The sequence below is a fragment of the Sorex araneus genome, chromosome 2 (genome assembly GCF_027595985.1).
Source record: "Sorex araneus isolate mSorAra2 chromosome 2, mSorAra2.pri, whole genome shotgun sequence".
In the NCBI taxonomy this organism is placed as follows: Eukaryota; Metazoa; Chordata; class Mammalia; order Eulipotyphla; family Soricidae; genus Sorex; species Sorex araneus.
This window is the reverse complement of record NC_073303.1, coordinates 95,562,356-95,583,328: the sequence shown is the minus strand read 5'-3', so window position 1 is coordinate 95,583,328 and position 20,973 is coordinate 95,562,356. Positions and strand designations below refer to the sequence as shown.

Genomic DNA, 20,973 nt, shown 5'->3' with positions numbered 1-20,973 from the left:
AAATTTTACTGCTAGAAATTTGTGAGAGGTTGTATCAAAAGGCTACCATTATTTTCTTTGGGGATACTTTTGACAGCACTAATTTCATTTTTGTAAGTTGTCACAGCTTACAGCAGCTGGGAAATCTTTAGGATATCCTAGATGGAAGTGGCATTTTCCCTGTGGGCTTGTGAAGTTGCAAGTATCGCTCTCCCCCTTTTCCAGAGCCTGCGTATCCAGTACAGCCCTTCCTGTCAGCTGTGTTTGGAGTCTGCAGTAATGTTTCTGTGGCGCCATTCTAGCAGGAATGCTGCTTTCTTGTCTTTCTTCCCTCGTGCATATTGTATTCCTAGGGAAATTTTAGAGCTCAGAGTAACTATAATAGGAAAAGAAAATCATTTGTGTAAGTGGGAGGTTTTGTAATATGACAAATCCTCCGACAGGGTGCCACGTTTTTATTCTCTACCATCTGACTTTAATTTTGTGCCTCTGAAAGGCTGAGCTTAATAATAGTGTAATCTCTTGGCAGCTGCATAATATTTTGTCTTTGTTGCATAAGTCTCCAAATTAAACAGTTCAAATTAGTTTTTAAAAAATCTGTTAGGAAATGCAGTATGGTATTTTTTTTTTAAAAAAAGAGTACTTGGTTTTTATACTTTTTGAAAAATCTGTTAGAAAGTACATTGTTGTGTAAAAAACAGTGAGATAAAATCTGGAGTATGAAAGATATTCAGATATTTGTTGACTGCCTTCTGGGAGAATGTGACTGATAGGAAGTAGCTGCAAGGAGGGAATTCTTACTGTAGACGAGACCCTGTAGCTGCCCTCTGGGTGGCTTCCTGGTTTACTCAGTAGGTACAGAGCTCTCTAGCCATCGAGAGTTGTTTGAAGGTATTTGTGCTATATGGAGCTAGCATGCAATTTTTTTTTGTTTGTCTGGGACCACATCCAAGCAGTGCTCAGGGCTTATTTCTGGCTCTGCTCAGGGATATCTCCTGGGAGGTATGCTGGGGACCATATATGAGGTGCCAGGAATAGAATCCGTGTGCAAAGCAAGCACCCCATCTTACCCACTGCACTATTGCTCTCCCCCTGCGTGCGATTTTTGATATTATACCCACTTGCCGGGCTGCTGTAATAAATGATTTCAAAATGAGTGCCTTTAACAAAAGGAAGTTCCTGGCAGTGTTCTGGAGGTCAGAAGTCTGAAAGCAAGCCTTTGGCAGGCTTGGGTCTTTCCAAGGACTATGAGGAAGAGTGGACCAGGCCTCTGCCTGATAATTCACCTCGCATTCTCTCTGTATAAGTGTCTGACTCTGAATCTGCCCTGTATATGAGGGTACCAGTTGTAATGGAGTTGATTGTGCTCTAAGGACTTTATCTTAAGAGTGAATTACCTCTTTAAGGACCTGGTCATATATGGAAACCTTCTGAGGCACTGGAATTGGGAATTCGGACTTCCCATCTGTGGAGGATGGGGATGGGGTCGGGGGAGGGTCATCCCATATAATTTGAGATATAAATGTGAAATAGGATTATGGTAGGTTTGGGGTTTTTTTTTCCCCACATCCAACATAAGTGTTTTGTTTGGGACCATACTTGTTGGAGCTCCAGGTTTACTCCTGGTTTTGTCTTCAGGGCTCATTTCTGGCGATATCCATGGTAACGGTTCAATAGGAATAAACCTGGACTGCTCCCCCCTCCCCTCCCTAAAAAAGCAACCCCTGTGCTATACCTCTCTGGCCCTTTCCTTACATAAATTGATGACCTAGTCACATTTATTTTTACTAAGACCAAATTAAATTAACCCAAACTTAAATATGTCTAGCACTTGAAACAAATTGGTAGAATTCAGCAAAAATTCTTCCCATGTCTCATTTATTTTTGTGTGCCACTGTTGAGATGGGAAGGAGTGAATAGATTTGTGTGCAGTGCACCCTTCCCTACTGCCCGGCCCTGGAGCTCGGCTTGCTCACTGTGGGAAACCCTGGAGGACTGAAAAAAGTCATTTGCCACTTGAATCGATCTGATCTGTCATGGTACACTTAATAAATACAATTCATTTGTCTACTGCTATCTTGTATTTCCAAACACAGTACAGTCTGATTTTACCATTCCAAAATCTAGGAACCTGAAATCAAAAAAGGACTGGGCAATGCCACGACAATTTTAAGGAAGAATTCTTCTTTTGTTTTCTGTGTTCTTATAGTTGCTGGCATGCGTAGGCTTCCTGGGCTTGTGCAAACATAACTGATCTCCTTTGTGTCTCTCTGTGACCTTCTTCCCTGTGATCTTCTTTCCTGTCAGTGTCTCCTTAACTTTTTATAAGGATATGAGTCACTGGATTAAGGGCCTAACCTAATCCACGGTGACCTTGTCTTAGTTGACTATATGTGCAAAAAGAGTTTCCAAGTGAGGTCTCATTCACAGATACTGGAGTTGGGACTCCTTTTCTTTTGGGGTACCACAATTCAATCCACAACTGTGGTTCAATAAACTTAAAGATCACTTTAAGTTTATTTCTTTAATCCGTCAAGTATGCCTCCAAGTATTAATCCTCTAAGTCCTTGCAAGTGTTATCTTCCAAGTATTAATTAGTAAACAGACAACTTTATTATAAACAAATATACTTGAGTCTGACCACACAGAACTGTTAGTTGTCTGAATACAGAATTATACTGCATTTTGGGGGGAGGGCCCACTGGTGATAATCAGGGGTTACTGCTAGTTCTACGCTCAAGGATCACTTGTGTGGTGCTCAGGGGAGCAAGAGGGTACCAGGGATCGATCCTGTTCAGCTGGGCAAGGTAAATGCCCTTCCTGCTGTACTATCTTTCTGGCCTCAAGAATTATGCTTCATTTTTTACTAAGCACCGTTCTGCTTTAACAACTTTCTTTTGCAAATTTATTTTAATCTTCCTTTTGTGTCTTGCTTTCATTACCAACCCAGTGTTATGAGTTTTACTTGAATTTGTTGAACCTACTGTTTTATAACATTTGTTAGATTTTACTTCCAGAAACTTTTTGTAATTGGATTGCAATGATGTCACTACTGAGTACATAGCATGCATACACCACTTTTTAATGTTTCTGTTACTGAATAAAACATTCAACTAAAATTAATGATGTACCATTTTTAAAAATTCTATACTGGTAGAATCATATGAGAAAATGATTGGAGATGAAAAATTTGGTGCTGGGGCCAGAATGATAGTACAGCAGATGGGGCCTTCTTTGCCTTCCTTGCATGCACGGGCAATCCAGGTTCAATCCCAGGCATCCTAGACAGTCCTCTAATCACTGCCAAGAGTGATTTGTGAGAAATAAGCCAATTAAAAATAAATATAAAAGTAAATGAATAAATTTGCAAAATAATTAGGATTTTTAAATAGGTAAATTTAAGAATGTCTTATAAATGTCTAATGAGGTGTATTGTAACACTCATCTTCTGTTTCAGTACGTCTGACATAACAGTGCAATGTTTCCTGTACATAGTCTGTTCATTTATATCCTGCGATAAACTTCACAGCCTTTTCAAAGGCATCAGCAAATGTCAGTCCTTTTTTTTAATATTATTTTCACAAATTTGAAATGCCGCATTCAAACAACTTCTGAGTAAGAATTAAAGCTATTATGAGTGTAGGTTTGAACTATAAATGTTTGTCTGATTTTGGTATTTTTGTTTACCAAGAACTTCAGTAGATTTGTTACCTGCATAGCAAATTATTTTAGAAGGAAAATGTTTAAAACATGCAAAGGAATAAAAAACGACAGTCTGCTCTCACTGATCTCATGGTCCCCAGCATGACTTCCTTGCCAAATGCGTCCTTGGATGAACTGCTGTCCAAATCCCCAGTGTCTCAGGCTTTCCTTTCGAAGCTTGTACTGAAATCGGGAATGGTAGTGTAGATGACAAAAAGTTTGAAATTGTCATTTGTAGATGTAGTAGGAGGATTCCTTCTTGAGTATCCTTGAGTAATTAAAAGTATAAAAGCTTGGAGCACAGTGATTGGCATTTTGACTTTCAACTTGTGCTCTAATTTCCTGTTGGCTTCTTTCCCTATAATTAATGATGGCAGCTGCTCTTCCATTTTCTTGTCTAGGAACGTAGAATCTTAGTTCAATTATTTCTCTTGAGAATTCAGGAGCAGTGTAGAGATTAAATATTATGTGACTTTTAGATTTTTATACCATAGTAATCAGTTCTACATGTTGCTCTCAATATTCTGAAATAGCATCAGCATACATCTAGTTAAGTAAATTTAGGCTATTTCAAAAGGAATCGGAAAAAATGTTATTCTATTACTAAAACTTTATGCTGTTAAGTGCATTAAATGCTTTTAGATATAGTTGTTTAAAACAGACTAATTAAAAGATCTCCATGTTTGGTCTTTAATTGTTTTTTTACTTTGTGGTGGGTGGAGCAATAGCACAGTGGGGAGGGCGTTTGTCTTACACGCAGCCAACCCATGTTTGATTCCTCTGTCCCTCTCGGAGAGCCTGGCAAGCTACTGAGAGTGTCCTGCCCACACAGCAGAGCCTGGCAAACTCCATGGCGTATTCGATATGCCAAAAACAGTAACAAGTCTCACAATGGAGATGTTACTGGTGCCCGCTTGAGCAAATAAATGAACAACGGGATGGCAGTGCTACGACATTGCTACATGTGTTTGGTGTACCAGATAGTAAAAATAAATGGACTGTAATATTGTGTTAAAATTTTGGTAGAGGTTATAGACCAAGCATGATGGCCACTCAGTACCTCTTTTGCAAACTACAACACCCAACAGGAGAGAGAACAAAAGGGAATGCCCTGCCACAGAGGCAGGGTGGGGTGGTGGGGGTGGGGGTGGGGGTGGTGGGAGGGATACTGGGAACGTTGGTGGAGGAGAATGGGCACTGGTGGAGGGATGTAAATAAACCAAATGCAAACATGAACGTTCATAAGTTTTTAACTGTACCTCACGGTAATTCACTAATAAAAATTAAAAAACAAATTTTAATATTGTGTATTATAAACACATGGATCACATAAAAAATAATGACATTTATGAAAGATATGCCTCAATTTTGTATGATCATGGAATTAAAGTCTCAGAGTCATGCTATTACATGGTTATAAGTTTCTGCAAATACTTATCCAAAATGAAATGGTCTTAGTAGAGTGTTTCCTTAGGAACTAGAGTAGATTTATAGGAAATAACACAGTTCATTTCTTCTGTAATTTTATTAATGGTTGCAGTGTTTTTGATCTTACCTTTTGTGTCTTCACTTACTGGAAATTGAATTATCATTTATTATTTTCATTAAAATAAAAATGTTAGATGAGTGGGACAGTGGAAATGGTAGTCCTACTTTTTGCTGTGAAACACAGACTACCAGTTCATCCTTGGAAATAAGTGGAAGAAAGATATAGATGTGATATTGTAAATCTGTCAAAGCCTTGTAAATTCTCAGCCTTTTGGAACTTTCTGTTTATCTTAATTTTGCAGATATCACTGACAGTAATTATGCAGCCATATGTATGTATATTTTTAATATTTTTTCTCCCATTTTCTTTCCTTCTCGTTATTTCCATGATGGTTGGGTTTCTCGCACACACTGTATCCAAATGACTTTTGCAGCCATAATCTTAAACTTGTCTCAGATAATAAAAAATACAATGAATTGATAGTTTTTTTTTTGTTTTTTTTTTTTCAAAAATTCTACCTAGCTGGGAACTTCTTGGAGATGCAAATCTTGTTTATCTACTGAAACTTCATGTGTAGCAGGTACTCTATAAAACTAGATTGGTGGACTAATCATTTGAAAATAGGACCTTTTTAGAATATCTGTTTTGAAAGATCTCTTTTAATGTGGAGTTTCTGTTAAACTGCATCTATTATTAGAACAAGATCAGAGCTCCATTCTTCATCTTATTAGAAAAAGGTCTTTGCCTTTATCATAAGCTCAATACCAAATGCTTAAGGATGGGGATTCTGAAGATACTGTAAAATAAAGATTCTTCTAATCTTAAAATAAAGATTCTCCTAATCTTTATTTTAGTAGGACTTTTATTATTGTCTCATTCTAATATATTATTTTTTAAATTTAAATCTATAAGTGGAAGACTTACTGAGAACTAAAATAGTGATAAAATATATTAGCAGTTTTTTAATGGGATATATTATCCATTGTATTTATTATTGCTCTTATATTTTGTGTTAGGGTCCACATGCTGGGAATTAAATTCAGGGCCTCACACATCTAAGGAATGTTTTTTGCAGCTTGAACTACATACCAGCTCCCTAGTATTTTATGTGTTTTAGTTTTGGAGTCACACATGGCTGAGCTTTAAACTTTCTTCTGGATCTGCACTCGGGGATCACTCCTGGCAGTGCTCAGGGGACTGCAGGTTGGCCACATACTGTAAGACAAGCACCCTCCCTACTGTACTTACACTCCAGACCCACTGTTCCTGTATCTTTTTTTAAGCTTTTTGGGTCACACCCAGCGATGCACAGGGGTTACTCCTGGCTCTTGCACTCAGGAATCACTCCTGGTGGTGCTTGGGGGACCATATGGGATGCTGGGAATCGAACCCGGGTTGGCCGCGTGCAAGTCAAACACCCTACCGGCTGTGCTATCGCTTCAGCCCCAGTTCCTGTATTTTTATTAAGAACCTGCTGTGATTTTAAACAGTCATCGGTCCTTTGCCTGTCTTTAAATATTCAATCTATAGAGTAGTAATTTTCACTCTGTTATAATGGCCACCTCTTTGATGTATTTTTGGTCAAAATATTTAATACAATTTGAAATTTTAATTCCATTGCTGTGAAGTCTAAGTCATATTTACAATTCTCTTTGAGCTTTTTCTGCTTTTCCTCATGGAGTATTTTTTCAAGTCCTTATTTCTACAAAAGTATAATTAATTGGTACTTTTGTAGAAATTATAGCACTTAGAACAATTCTTTGTTTTCTTAAACAGGATTTTTGCATAGGCTTTTTTCTGTTTCTTTAGATGTCTTCTCTTTCACTTCCTTATTTGTTGCTCAAGCTTTAAATATTTGCTTTGCTCAGCATTCTTTTCCTAGTTTCTTCACATTTTCCTTTGATGACTGACCACTGCTACTCCAAGGAGTTATATTTTGCTATTACTTTAAATGCTTTGTTTCTTAAATTTTTATTTCTAATCTTGAACACTTATGGTAAGATGTTCCATATTTGGGTTTGTTACTTCAGACTAAATAGCGCAAAACAGTGCTCACATTTTTAAAAAAATTTTCACATGCAGCCCCTAAATTTATATATTTTTTGTACTTTTAGTCGTTTGCAGGAAGCAAAGGTTGTAGGTGACTTTGAGTGTTGATTTTTGTTTTTAACAGAAGTTGAGGGTAATACTAATTGTTCCTTGGAGATATGTTAGTATTAAGAATGTGGAAGGAAAAAAAAATGTGGAAGAGGAAGCTGGAGGGATTGTATAGGAAGTAGAGCCTTTGCCTTGCATATGGACAACACAGGTTCAATCCTCGGCATCCCATACAGTCCCCTGAGCCTACTAAGAGTGATTTGTGAGCGCAGAGCTAGGACTAAGCCAGAACAGTACTGGGTATGATCCCAAAACAAAAAGAATGTGGAAGGAAAATTGGCATGTAAAATTTTAGGAAGAAACAATTTTATTGATCATTATTAGTTTGTTTCTTTTAAGTAAAAAAAAAAGTTATCTTGTTCTCTGTAATCTTGATTTCTTGTATTTGTACTGTGTTTTTACTTACTGGTCGAAGACCACAATGGGTATTGATTGTATTGCCACTGTTTGTGCTGGGAAAGGACTCTGGGACTGTTTTAACAAACAGTTTGCAAAGACTTTTTTTTTTTTTTTGCAAGCACAAAATTGCTTTATTTCCTGCTGGTTATACTTAACATATATATATATATATATATTTTAAATTATTTATTTTTAATTAGAGAATCACCGTGAGGGTACAGTTACAGATTTATACACTTTTGTGCTTATACTTCCCTCATACAAAGTTCGGGAACCCATCCCTTCACCAGTGCCCATTCTCCACCACCCGTAAACCCAGTGTCCCTCCCACCCTCCCCAATCCCATCTCCCCCCCACCCCACCCTGCCACTGTGGCAAGGCATTCCCTTCTGTTCTCTCTCTCTAATTAGCTGTTGTGGTTTGCAATAAAGGTGTTGAGTGGCCGCTGTGCTCTTTTGCTGGCCCCCAGAGAGCCATCAGGGGTCTCCCTACTTGTCTTCTGTTGTGTGTATTGTCAATGTTTATTTCAGTATTTTGTTTTCCAGCCTGAGCATTCCTGGAGTCCCAAGTTTTGGTTTCCTCTAACAAGTAGTACTTGTAGCATCTTTATTTTGAATGAGAATTTTTGTTTCTTCATGTACAATTTAAAATTCATTTTAATTTTATTTTCAACATTATTGGCCACTTTAAAACGGATGCAGCTTTTTAGAACATTATCTTAAGTCTAGGCATTTATATAACAAAAACACAATTACTAAAGGATAAATAAGAGAATTCCATATTATTGTATGAAAGTTTGTATATATTGTGAATTCATTACTAGGGAGTCTAATTAATTGTAGAATCATAAGTTCACTTGCCTTTATGATATCCCAAATTAAAGAGAAGTATAACTACTAATTTGGAAATACATTGGCCTCAACTTTTATCTTCGGACAGTTTCTTTTCCTCTAAAAGTGAAAAAATACTCTTGGAATAGCCTGGTTATAATTCTCTGATTTTTTTCTGAGAGAGTTGTAAAGTAAATTTTTGTAGAATGCTCCAAAGATTGATTTGTCAAAATATATTTCAGAAACAGAAACTGTCAGACCACTTAAATGATTTGTCAAAGCTTTTTTTTAATAGGACTTAAATCTCTTTTTGAGGATCACAGTATTTTAAATTATACATTTGTTTTTCCAGGGACTGTTTTTTTTAGGCACTCATACATTAATATTTAGTTTTTATTTTTCAGTTTTATTATAAATCCTATAATCAAACTTGCTTTCTGTCTTCCCTCCATTTCCTTCCTCTTAATCATGAACCTTAATTTTTTCTTGGACCACTACACAATCCTCTTTTCAAAACATGTTAATCGTGCAAAGTAAATATTAATATGTTCCATGATTTGGATCCAAGAGGGAATTTGTTCAATAATTAAAAAAACAAAAAGCAGTTACAGTAAAAATATGATCCGTTTTAGTACTAAACAGCTGGCATTACTATGTAGAACACTTAATCTTTTTTTTTAATTTAAAAAGGAAATTACTGTTTCCGTTTTGAATTATCATATTCGCGACTTACCTCTGGTGATTGGGACGCAGGACTGATGTATCCCTCCGCCAAGAGTGCCACCTGAGCACATTTGCACACGGTCCGTGGCAGGAAGGCTGCAGAGCCACGCACTGTCTCCTAATGGCGGCGAATGGTCTCAGGCACATTAGCGACGAGCCACGGGCTTCTAGTGACGGGAGCGTCTGCGCCTGAGCATTTGTGCTGCCTGCTTGCAGCTCTGGTTTCTGCGTTTTCCAATAGATTGTTTCTTATTTGTTCCACAAACGTCAGATTAATGAGTATAGGATCAAACTTTCTGATTTTAATCTTGATGGTATTCCATATGATTCAGAATCTTTTCAGACGCAGCTTTTTATTATTATATTTTCTGAAAGTGCTCATATGCTTGAGTCTGTTTGGTGAATGATATTTAATTATTTCAGCCAAGAATAGTAGGAACATAGTGAAGTTCAATCTAGGTATAAACAAACCTATATGGATTAATTGTGAGTAGAAAGGAAAAACCTGATGCTTATTTTGCTATTAAAAATTGTCATCATGGATGGCCACTCAATACCTTTATTGCAAACTACAGCATCCAATAGGAGAGAGAACAAAAGGGAATGCCCTGCTGCAGAGGCAGGGTGGGGTGGTGGGGGTTGGGGTGGGGGTGGTGGGAGGGATCCTGGGAACATTGGTGGAGGAGAATGGGCACTGGTGGAGGGATGTAAATGAAATGCAAACATGAAAGTTCATAAGTCTGTAACTGTACCTCACGGTGATTCACTAATAAAAATTAAAAAAAATTGTCATCATGGAGCTGAAAAGTTGTTGCACATAGATTGTTAACAGACACAGGGGAAAAAGAAAAACAGTTTGTTGTTTTTTTTTCTCTGTGCAGACAGTGTGTAACAGAGGGTAGTTTGGGGGAAAAATACCAAAAGTTTGTGTTATGACTATTGTGGAGCCAAGTATTGCAAGGCATTGAAGACCATCTTTTAAAACCGAACTGAAATTTGAATTCCACATACTACGTTTGCTGTCCTGTTTTTCCATATGATTTGTGTGCCTGGGAATACAGAACCGTAGTGAAATGGAGAATGAAAGGAAAGAATGTATAGCATTACATGTGGAAATAATCATGTAATGAAATACTCCTCTAATGGATTAAAATCCTTTTAAAAGGAGCACTTTATTGAAGATAAGACCTATTTTGTTCTCATTTCTTTGACCCCCATATCTAGTTAGTCACCAAACCCTTTTGACACTTCCTTTGTGCCAGCTCTTTTTCCCTTTTAAACTCTGGGTCAGGAGAAAGTGCACTTTTGTTTTCCATGTGCCATTGTATCCTCCATGGTGGTGTGTGCATTCTTTCCTGACTGTCCCCTCCCATTCATTCCCTTCGTTAAGTCCCTCTGTTGAAGGAAGCTCTGAGTCATATCCCACCCCCCTTCAAAAAATTTCTCATCCCTTGTACTGGAAATTCTTTTTTCTCTCTTCTCCGAACTCTTGTGGGCCTTACGTTGTGTTGTCCATTTGACACTGGCTGTCTCTTGTCTTCAAATATATTCTAAATCTTGTTCGTCTTTTCAAATAGATGGTCTCCTTTTTAATCCTCTCTAGTTCTTTTGTTTGTTTGGGGCCACACCTGGGGGTGCTCAGAACTTACCTCTGGCTCTGAGTTCAAGGATCACTCTTGGTGGGGCCTGGGGGATCCTGTGAGATGAGAGGATCAGACCTGGGTAGGAAAGCCATGTGCAAGGCAAGCAAGTCTCTTTCCACTGTACCATCATTCTGGCTCCATAATCTTCAGTAGTTTGGGCCTGCACATATGTGATCTCTACATGTGAATGTACATACCCTTATTCTAAAACATGTATAGCATATGTATACACGCATTCATATATTGTGTTTGGTGTTTGTAAGGGATGTGTGTGATGGGGCTATAATATTACTTGGTCATTTTAGTCCTACGAGTTGAATATTCTGTTTTAACACTTGAGTGGCAATTTGACTTTTTTGGTTTTGGCTTACACCTAGCAATGCTCAGGGCTTACTGCTGGTTTCTTATGCTCAGGAACTGCAGTGGTGGTGCTCAAGGAATCATGGGAGGCTAGGGATTGAACCTGCAGCAGCCATGGGCAAGAGAAACACTCTACCTGGTGGGCAAGACAAATACTATGTACCCATTAAAAAGATAGCTTTATCCCACATTACTATCTCTTAGCCCCGACTTAATTTTAACCTTGAAGGAAATAAACATATACGATGTAGGCTTTCAGAAAGGGTTTGGACACCATAGAGGTAGAATCTGTGAAGTGAAATATTTTTAAAATCTCCTAAAAGAGAAGCAGTCTGTCTCTTTTCACCTTGATTACCAATGATCTTCACTAGGCCTAAAGATAAAACCTAAATTATTTAAGACAACTCAGTTGACATTGTCGTCTGTTTTTTGGAGAAACCACACTCTTCTAGTAATTAGTATTCTGTCACCAACTGTGCACTTTCTTTATCATTTCATTGAACTTCCATTGCACACTGCACATATCAGGAATGTATTCAGTTTATTTTAACAATTAGTGAAGTTGAAATCTTCATGTATTTAGTAAAGAAATTGTTTTCTGCAGGTGTCTACTACATTCCAGACTTGCCTAGTAATAAGTAATTTACATGGCCTTGTGTTGGGGGAATGAATATTGTGGTGGTAAAGAGGGCATGCACAATACAGAATAAATTGCTACAGGTACCCTGATGCAGGGGCTGGAGTGATAGCACAGTGGGTAGGGCGTTTGCCTTGCACGCGGCCGACCTGGGTTCGATTCCTCCGTCCCTCTCAGAGAGCCTGGCAAGCTACCGAGAGTATCCTGCCCTCATGGCCGAGCCTGGCAAGCTACCCGTGGCATATTCGATATGCCAAAAACAGTAACAAGTCTCACAATGGAGACGTTACTGGTGCCCGCTCGAACAAATAGGTGAGCAATGGGATGACAGTGACTATGATGCAGATACGTGGTGATGGCATAAAGGACTGCAATCCAGTAGTCACAACCAGCCCATTTCAAAATATGAAATTTAATAAGCCCTAAATATGCTAGTGAATTCCATTATATTGAGTGTAAGAATTCATTGAAATGGCAGAATTGCTATGTAGAAGGCATGGATATTTGTGTCTTCTGTTTTATCAGATTATGAAACAAATCTGAGAGTCATACAGTTGGATCCATGATACAATCTATTCTTTAGTCCTTAACCAGTGATAGTATTAGGGGACTTCTTTTTTGTTCTGGAGGAGATAGCTTTATCCCACATATCCAGTGCAGTGGTAAGTGTTTAATAGTAAAGGCATTAATAGTTTAATCATTAATTGCTTATGGAGGTTTTCCTGTTCCCAGTTAGATTAAAACATTGGGTATTGTTTGTTGAAAATACTAGTAACTTCTTTTAAAAATGGAACTTAGCAGTTATACAGTTATACTACTATAACACACTGATCAGTCAATAGCTTAGAAACTGATGACATGGCTCCTCCTTGTAAGATTATGATGAAGTATGATTCTGTTTTTCACTGTGGACTGATTTCTCTTTACCCGCTTGAATTAAATTTAAGTGAAGCATTCGTGTTGTTCAGACTTGCCATTTGTTTTAAGCATTGCCGTGATAGACTTAGTCCATTTTTTCTATGGAAAAGAGAAAGTTGAGAACGAGAGATTGAAAAGTGAATGTTTGAGGGGGCCAGAGAGATAGTATAGTAAGGTGCCCGCCTTGCATGCAGCCGACAAGGCACTCCTTATGTTCCTTTGAGCCCCCTGTGTTGATTCCTGAGCACAGAACCCGAAGTAAACCTTGAGCACCACTGGGTGTGACCCTAAACCAAAAAACATGATAGGAATGATCTTGGGATTCACGTGCAGATATTGGAAGAGATCAGAGGCTTGGATAAACCTATGTCAAAGGATACTACTCTTCCGATAAAAATAAATAAATAAAAAAGTTGAAATGATGTCTTTTGGTGCACTGTGAATGAAACTTGAAGTGATGATGCTGATGAAGGAAGTGGAAAACCATTATCAGATGATTTCACTCATCTGGGGAATATACTTAACTAGAGCAAGTGAACTAACTCCTAGACCAGTGAAACTGGATAGTAGAGGGAATGGGTTTAGGGTACGAGGATTAGCAGAGAGGAGTATAGTAGAATGGGTAATGGTTGTGGTGGGATGGAAGTGGAACATTGGTGATAAGCTCCTTGAACATATTGGGAGCACAGAGAGTCAGATGGAGTGGAAAGCTAGACCTCTGATTTTCTACATGTAGTCAGCTAAGATAGAGTGGGCAGCATGGGCCACGCCCAGCAGTGCTGGGGGCTCAGGCATTGCTCCTCATGGTGGTCAGGGACTCATATGTGATGCCTGGTGAAAAATTGGGTCAGTTTTGTGCAGGCAAGGCCTTGATCTTACATCATCTTTTGGCCCTGATGAGCATTTTTGTTTTTAAAAAGGAGCACACAGCTTAATTTATTTTGTTGTCTGAAACTCTCCCTTTATTGAACTAGTAATCTCAATATTTTCATGATATTTTGTATAAGCTACTTGGTCTTGCTAAGCAGAATTTGATATGGATATTATCGAGTTCTGGGTAGCTTTATATTTGAGGTCAACAAGTTAGATAAGTTACAGTCCATTAGTATCCTTTGCTAATTAAGTGAGAGTGAAATAAATGAGGTACTTCTTCCTGGGCAGTAGGTAAAGGGCTCTAGAAGCAGGAACATCATCTAGAAAATAGTTTCTCTTAAACCATGAAAGACTATACCCAGGTGCCAGTTGCTGACCTCGAAAAACCTTATGAATTGACTTCAACGGGAGAGTCGTCCTTATTTTTGTGCCTGAGTAGGTCCAATGGTTCTTTTCTTATTGTTGTCATTTTTGTAAGGTTGTAAGTATAGTATTTTTCTTACTTAAAATCGTTGATAGTTTCTTATGTGACTGCAATTATCTCAGTAATTTTAACCTTACTCTATCTTTAGTATGTTATTTCATGTAAACTTGAGTAAACTGAAAAGTCTAAACTTCATTTTATGTTCCTTTATATAGTTGGTAATTTTACATTTAGATTATGTGGTCAAGAAGGTGTTTTGTTTTTGTTTCATTTTAGGTCTTTTGAAGAAATTTCACTAGATAATTTCTGTTTGTGGTGGTGCATTCCTTATCTGCTAGATTCATTCCTGCAGTCATGTTCATTGGCCATGGTCTGTAGAAAACAATCATGATAAAGTAATTTAGAAATTGTCAGATACTAATTACCTAGTGGGACAGTAGCGTCCCTGTGAAATGATTAGCTCTAGATTGGAATCTCAGTCTCGTAACTGTGTGATATTAGACAAATATGCCTCCTGAAGTCAGTTTTCCCACTTATCAAAGGGAAATGATAATAGCTATATCAGTTAGTTACTGTAGGAGGAAGTGAGTAATGATGGAAAATAGAGTGCCGCACCTACCATGCTCAGAAAATGACAGTTACTCTCACTGGTACAGATAATCATTACTGAGAGTTTGTGGTGTGTCATGTAAAATTTGTTGTGATTTTTAGATGATTAGTCTGTAGCAAAGATACACTGTTGGCATATCAAGGAGTGTCATGCATCTTCTGCTTGTTCCTGTTGTAATTCTAGAACTTAGCTGTATTGCTAATAATAATTGCTCTTTTATTGAAAATTTTGGGCTGGAGCAGTAGCACGGCGGGTAGGACATTTGCCTTGCACGCGGCCGACCTGGGTTCGATTCCTCCACCCCTCTCGGAGAGCCAGGCAAGCTACTGAGAATACCTTACCCACATGGCAGAGCCTGGCAAGCTACCTGTGGCATATTCGATATCCCAAAAACGGTAACAACAAGTCTCATGATGGAGACGTTACTGATGCCTGCTCAAGCAAATTGATGAGCAACAGGATGACAGTGACAGTGACAGTGACCGAAAATTTACTATAGTTTATAGCCTTAATTTGAACCTCACATACAATTTTATTACCAATAAATCATTTGCCAACACTTTTTCTAATGAATAAGAAAAGCTCTATGGCTACTCGGCTGCGACTGATGATAGTAACAATGATGGTGGAGGAATATAAGGAAATAAGGGAAAATATTAATTGTCTACCCAGCTAGCAGGTGGGAGACCAGAGACTCACAAACCCGTCTGTCAGATTCCAAAGGCCCTGCCCTGTAACTTCATGTAGCTCTTAAGTTCCCACTCCCCAAGTTGTTTGAAGGGAGGAACTAACTACTGTATGTATTGAAAGTTTGCAATTTGGAGAAATTTCTTTAAGCCTTAAATAGGACATCATCTCAGAAAGTGTCACCGAAAGGGAAACCTACTAGCTTATTAAATAAAATGCTTTCCAGTGGGTCCAGGGACGTGGCTCACTGGTAGGGTCATGCCTTTTTTTTTTTAATATAATTATTTCAATTATTATTTTTTTTTTAATTTTATTGAATCACCATGTGGAGGGTTACATAGTTCTCAGGATTATGTCGGTTATACAATTCTCAAACACCCTTCCCTTCACCAGTGCCCATCTTCCATCACCAACCCCCCCAGTATACCTGCCGCCCCCTCCCACCTCCCCAGTCCCCACCCTTGTAAATGATGTTTCGCTTCATTTACGCCTTATCACGATTACATTCCATGTTTCAACACATAACTCACTACCGTTGTTGGGGTTTCCCCCAAAAAAGAAAAGCAGTCCTATTGCCAAGGAGGCATTTGATAGTTCTCCACTGCTAAGAATATAGAGATATTAAGTCCCGCTGTTTGTTACCTAACTTTTCTTTTTCCCCTTGCCCCGCGCCACTGAGTTCACGCCTGTTTAGTAATCGCCACGCTGCCTGACAAGGGAAAAAAAAACCGAAAAGGGTGGTTATTTCCCGTCATCAGCAGGCGTGGGGCTCTGGCTTAGTTGATAGACTAGTAGAGTGTCTGCAAGCAGTTTCTGGAACCCAAGGGTCCTGCGCTGGTATCGGCTCCGGCTCGAGATTCCACCAGCGTCCCACTGTTCCATGTACATAATTTTCCCCTTATATCCCATTTCCACGCCACCAGGTCTATTTGCTTAATGGACATCACACTATGTTTGACACCACGCCAGATTTCTTCCCGAGAAAGAAGGGTATTTCTTCTCAGCCGGCGTGGGGATATAGCTTAGTTCAGTCTAGAGAGATGGCTACCACTTTGATTGCCTTCAATATTTCAGCAACAGACTATTCTTGATAGGATCTCCCACAAAAGTCCGACCTGTTAAGGAGGAACCATTACATATTGCTGATGCTAAGATGACATTAGGTCGCGCGGCCGTGCCAGCGGCCGCGCGGTTTTGGGTTTGTGTATAAAGTCCAGGGAAAGTACAACCAGAAATAACATCACTACAAACTTTTACCCTTATATGGTGCTCATAAGATGGAGAAACCTAGAGAGAGACTCGGAGTTGAGAGAGAGAGAGGTTAGAGGAATTGGGGGATGCCCGGCTCCCACTGTTTCAGCGCCGTGAGGTCTCTGGTCCCGTGCCGGAATTAGTTCAGTGGGCAGCTTAGAGTCCAAGGGCGCTTCCTTGGGCTCTTCCATCGTGCTGGCTCCGCAGCAGGTTCCAAAAGGAGGGTCATGCCTTTGATTTGTAAGACCATGGATTTGATCCCTCGCATCACCACAGCAAACAAAAAAACCTTTCTCACCTACTGAAAAGTTTGCCGTTCTGGTTTAAACTCGTACCACTGAGACGTGGTGTTCAGTCCCATCGGCAGACTCTACCTTGGTAGTGGTTTGGATTTACTCTATTTCACTTCTCGTTAGTGTTTGCAGAGCAGTCGTCAAAATGTTCCGTTCATCATTGTAGTATGTCCCTTTTTAAAAATATTTTTATTTATTTTTTATTTTGGGGTTTTTGGGTCACACCCGGCTATGCACAGGGGTTACTCCTGGCTCTGCACTCAGGAATTACTCTTGGCGGTGCTCTGGGGACCATATGGGATGCTGGGAATCAAACCGGGTCGGCCGAGTGCAGGGCAAATGCTCTACCCGCTGTGCTATCACTCCAGCCCCTATAATATGTCCCTTACATAGTGTACTGTATAAATTGACCACTCAGTGCATCTTTGTTTTAATTTGTTCCCGTGTTTTTATATTTAGCTGGATATTTTTATCTTAGGTATAGTAGGCTCAGAAATAGTGCATTCACTTACTGCATTGTTACACCCCTGCCTCCCTTTTGTTTTCTCTTAACAATCAGTTTTGCAGTTTGCTTTTCATGATAATCTGAAAAAAAAATCCCCTAAAGAACTCTTTGGAATATTTTTCTATTTAAGTACTACAAATGCTGAACGGTGGGTGACATTTCGTGTTATCAGTACAAGCTATCTATGTATCCTGCTGAATTTATCTCCTGTCATTTTTAGTAACTGATTACATACTCCAAAAAGGAGGTATCTTATTTCTTTTATATTTTTGTGTGTCTTTGGCATCTAGCATGGTGTTAGATACATGCAGGTAAAAGTATTTGGGTGTTAATTAACTGGGTCACTAATAACTGGTCTTGTCGAGAGAGCTTAGGGTCTTATCATTAGACACTGGATTCTTACCTCAACTCTGTGGTTGAATAAGTTGTGTGGTAGTGTGCTAAGATTTCTTTTCTTGCAGAGTGACAGTGTTCATAATACCTTAGTAGTTAGCTAGGAATGTTAGCTAATATAGGAATATTTGTGGCCATCAACTGTATAATATAAGTCTCTTTCTATTGCAACTTTTAAAATTCATCCTTTCTTTCACCTCCCCACCTTCACTCATTTCTGTATGTGGTAGTGATGACTGGTGATTCACTTTTCGAGGCACATGCGTGGGGCACCTCACTCGGGACTTTGTTAGGATGCTTGGTAGGGCTTGTGCATCCTGTTGAAGCACTGAGGATCCCAAACAGCAGTGCTGTCCAGTGTTCTTGGTCACAAGTGGGAGCTGCGCCTAGGATTGAATTTCTGGTTTTTGTTTTTTTTTTTTGCTTGCTTTTTGAGTCACGCCCGGAGATGCACAGGGGTTAATCCTGGCTTACCCTGGGACTGGAGCCTACTGAATAGGGCTAGGCAGGGAGAGACAGATGGGCCTGATTCTAGTGAGTAGTAGGAGATGAGGTCAGGGAGGAGATAAAAGGTGTGGATTATTGTAGAATGAATTTGATAGGCTTTGGGGGCTGGGGCTTGCATGCACGCATGCGCGCGCACACACACACACACGCACAATTTGGTTTGGAGATTTGGAATAATTTGTTATATTCATTTTTGACCTGATACCTTTGGGGAGAAAACACCTGGAACCTTTGGGCTTTTTCGTTTCTTCATGAGTAATTAAATTTACCTTTTCCTGCTGTGTCAGCTTGGACAGTTTATGAAGAGGATCCATGTAAACCTGTTCGTGTTTAGCAGTTTGCATTGGCGGGTGGGTTTCCAGCCCCAGTAACCGGTGTCTGTGCTTGGTGCTCCACAGGAGTGTGCTGCTGCTGCTCTGCTCTGCGCCCTCGCTACAAGCGCCTGGTGGACAACATATTCCCGGAGGACCCAAAAGTAATTTGATCCACATCTACTGATCCTTCTCTTTGCTGACCCATCCTTAGCCCCTGCTGAGCACCCTCAGGTTTTCCTCATTTCATTTCTCTTCTTTTACTCCTAAATCTCATCTTGAACATAACAATTTTTTATACTTCCCTCCTTTTGTTCTAACTTTGAAATGACCCGTGCTTGCTTACTTTTCAGTCCCTTTCATTGGATTAGGCAAAGTGATGGGCAGATGGTGTTTTTTCAGTCTATACAGTTCCCAGAGTTGATGAATTGGCCATAAATCTATGCCAGATTATTTGTACAAAGTGCTAAGAATGTTACTATGAATGAAAATGTAGCTTAAAGCCTAAAAAAGGAAGGAAGGAAGGAAGGAAGGAAGGAAGGAAGGAAGGAAGGAAGGAAGGAAGGAAGGAAGGAAGGAAGGGAGAAAGAAAAAGAAAGAAAGAAAGAAAGAAAGAAAGAAAGAAAGAAAGAAAGAAAGAAAGAAAGAAAGAAAGAGAGAAAGAGAGAAAGGAAGAAGGAAAATGTGGCACTATGTTTTCACCAAGTACATAGAGAAGTAAATTGGTGATTACAGTAATTGTGTGGATACTGCCGTGATAGAGAAATCAAGCACAGGGTGCTGCTAGAGAGCAGAGCGGGATCTACATTGGATTTAGGAGGCCTTGAGGAAATGAGAAGCAAGCTAGGATCCAAAGAGTTTAATGCAGTGACCACAAATAGAAAATTGAGAAGTAATAGAAGAATATTCCAGGCAGAGTTTTCTTTGAAGTTCTTTTAGAAGAACTATTTACTTTACATAGTTAGAAAAATTTCATTGAAACTTGCGGAACATTACTGGCTTTAATGCAGCTGGATTTGCGTAATTTTGTTTGATTCGGTCTTAAATTTTCTAGCAATACTTTATAGTCTACTGTTAAATATATCTGAACAAAAAAAAGTCACATGGATTTGATTTAAAGAATTTGCTATGTCTCAGTATGCTCTGTCTCTGCTAGATATAACATTTTTAAACTTATATCAATGTCTGTCTCATAATTTTTTAATAAGATTTCAGCTATTTAAACGAGGCTGATCAGTTAAGTATACTTCACTTCCCAAAATCCTGACTAGTTTGTGGCATATTAAAAATTTATATGGTACCTGCCTTTTAAGCACTTCCAACCCATTGACATAAAACAAAAAGGATAATAAGTATTAGATCATTATATATAAAACAGTAAAATGTTAAGTATACAGATAGTACAGTTTTTGCCTCTAAGCAGAGAGTTATAGGGGTTGTCAATTCTGGGAACGTTTTTAGAGGAAATGTGTTTTCTGAGCTTTGAAGGGCGTATACCACCTGGAGCAGTGGAGATTTGTCTCTTTATTTAAGAGGTGGCAAGAGAAAAAGTTATGTGAAAGTAAGAGAGATTACATTTGAAATCAAGATCTTTCAAGTAAATATTCCTGCAGCCTAATTAATTGTAAAATATAATGGGTTGTAATTATTTTGACTGTGATTTTACATTTGAATTTTGAAGTATATTATTTGGGCGGAGGGTGGGGGGGGGGACACTGGAGCCATGGCATAGCAGATAGGGCATTTGCCGTGCACTCGGCCGACCAGGGTTTGATTCCTCCTTTCCTCTGGGAGAGCCCAGCAAGCTACTGAGAGTATCCCGCCTGCTCAGCAAAGCCTGGCAAGCTACCCATGGTGTATTGGATATGCCAAAAACAGTAACAAGTCTCACAATGGAGACGTTACTGGTGCCCGCTCCAGCGAATCAGTGAGCAATGGGATGGCAGTGACACAGTGACAGTGATCATTTAGGGGATTACATATTCAAATCATTTATCAGAGGAATAAGGGGTGTAGCACTACTGAATACAAGGTAAAGAGGAAATTCTGGAGGGATCTTAATGACACACAGGTAAACTATTTTAAAGGCAGTGAGGGAACTTTGAACTCCATTAATACTGGAATTAATGAAAGGTGAATTGGAGTGTGGTTATAGACAGAGTCTAGTTTTGCCATGTATTTAGATGGGGTTTATATAAATGGCGTAAGATTTTTTTTGTTCAAAAGGTAAAGACTTATATGAACTTGATGTATATATGGCAGCCATATCTCATAGGAGTGGC

At 39.0% G+C, this 20,973-nt stretch overlaps 1 protein-coding gene across 2 annotated transcripts in view; it reads left to right on the top strand.

Moving 5' to 3' along the window:
* Positions 1–20,973, top strand: part of EFR3A (EFR3 homolog A) — a 92,111-nt gene that overhangs the window by 22,283 nt on the left and 48,855 nt on the right. The window contains exon 2 of one of the 2 annotated variants that reach the window (XM_055126479.1): positions 18,779–18,855. In XM_055126479.1, the coding sequence (XP_054982454.1) occupies positions 18,779–18,855 (77 nt within the window). Of the gene's footprint in view, positions 1–18,778; positions 18,926–20,973 lie in introns of both variants that reach the window. The other variant, XM_055126480.1, reaches the window with a different exon arrangement.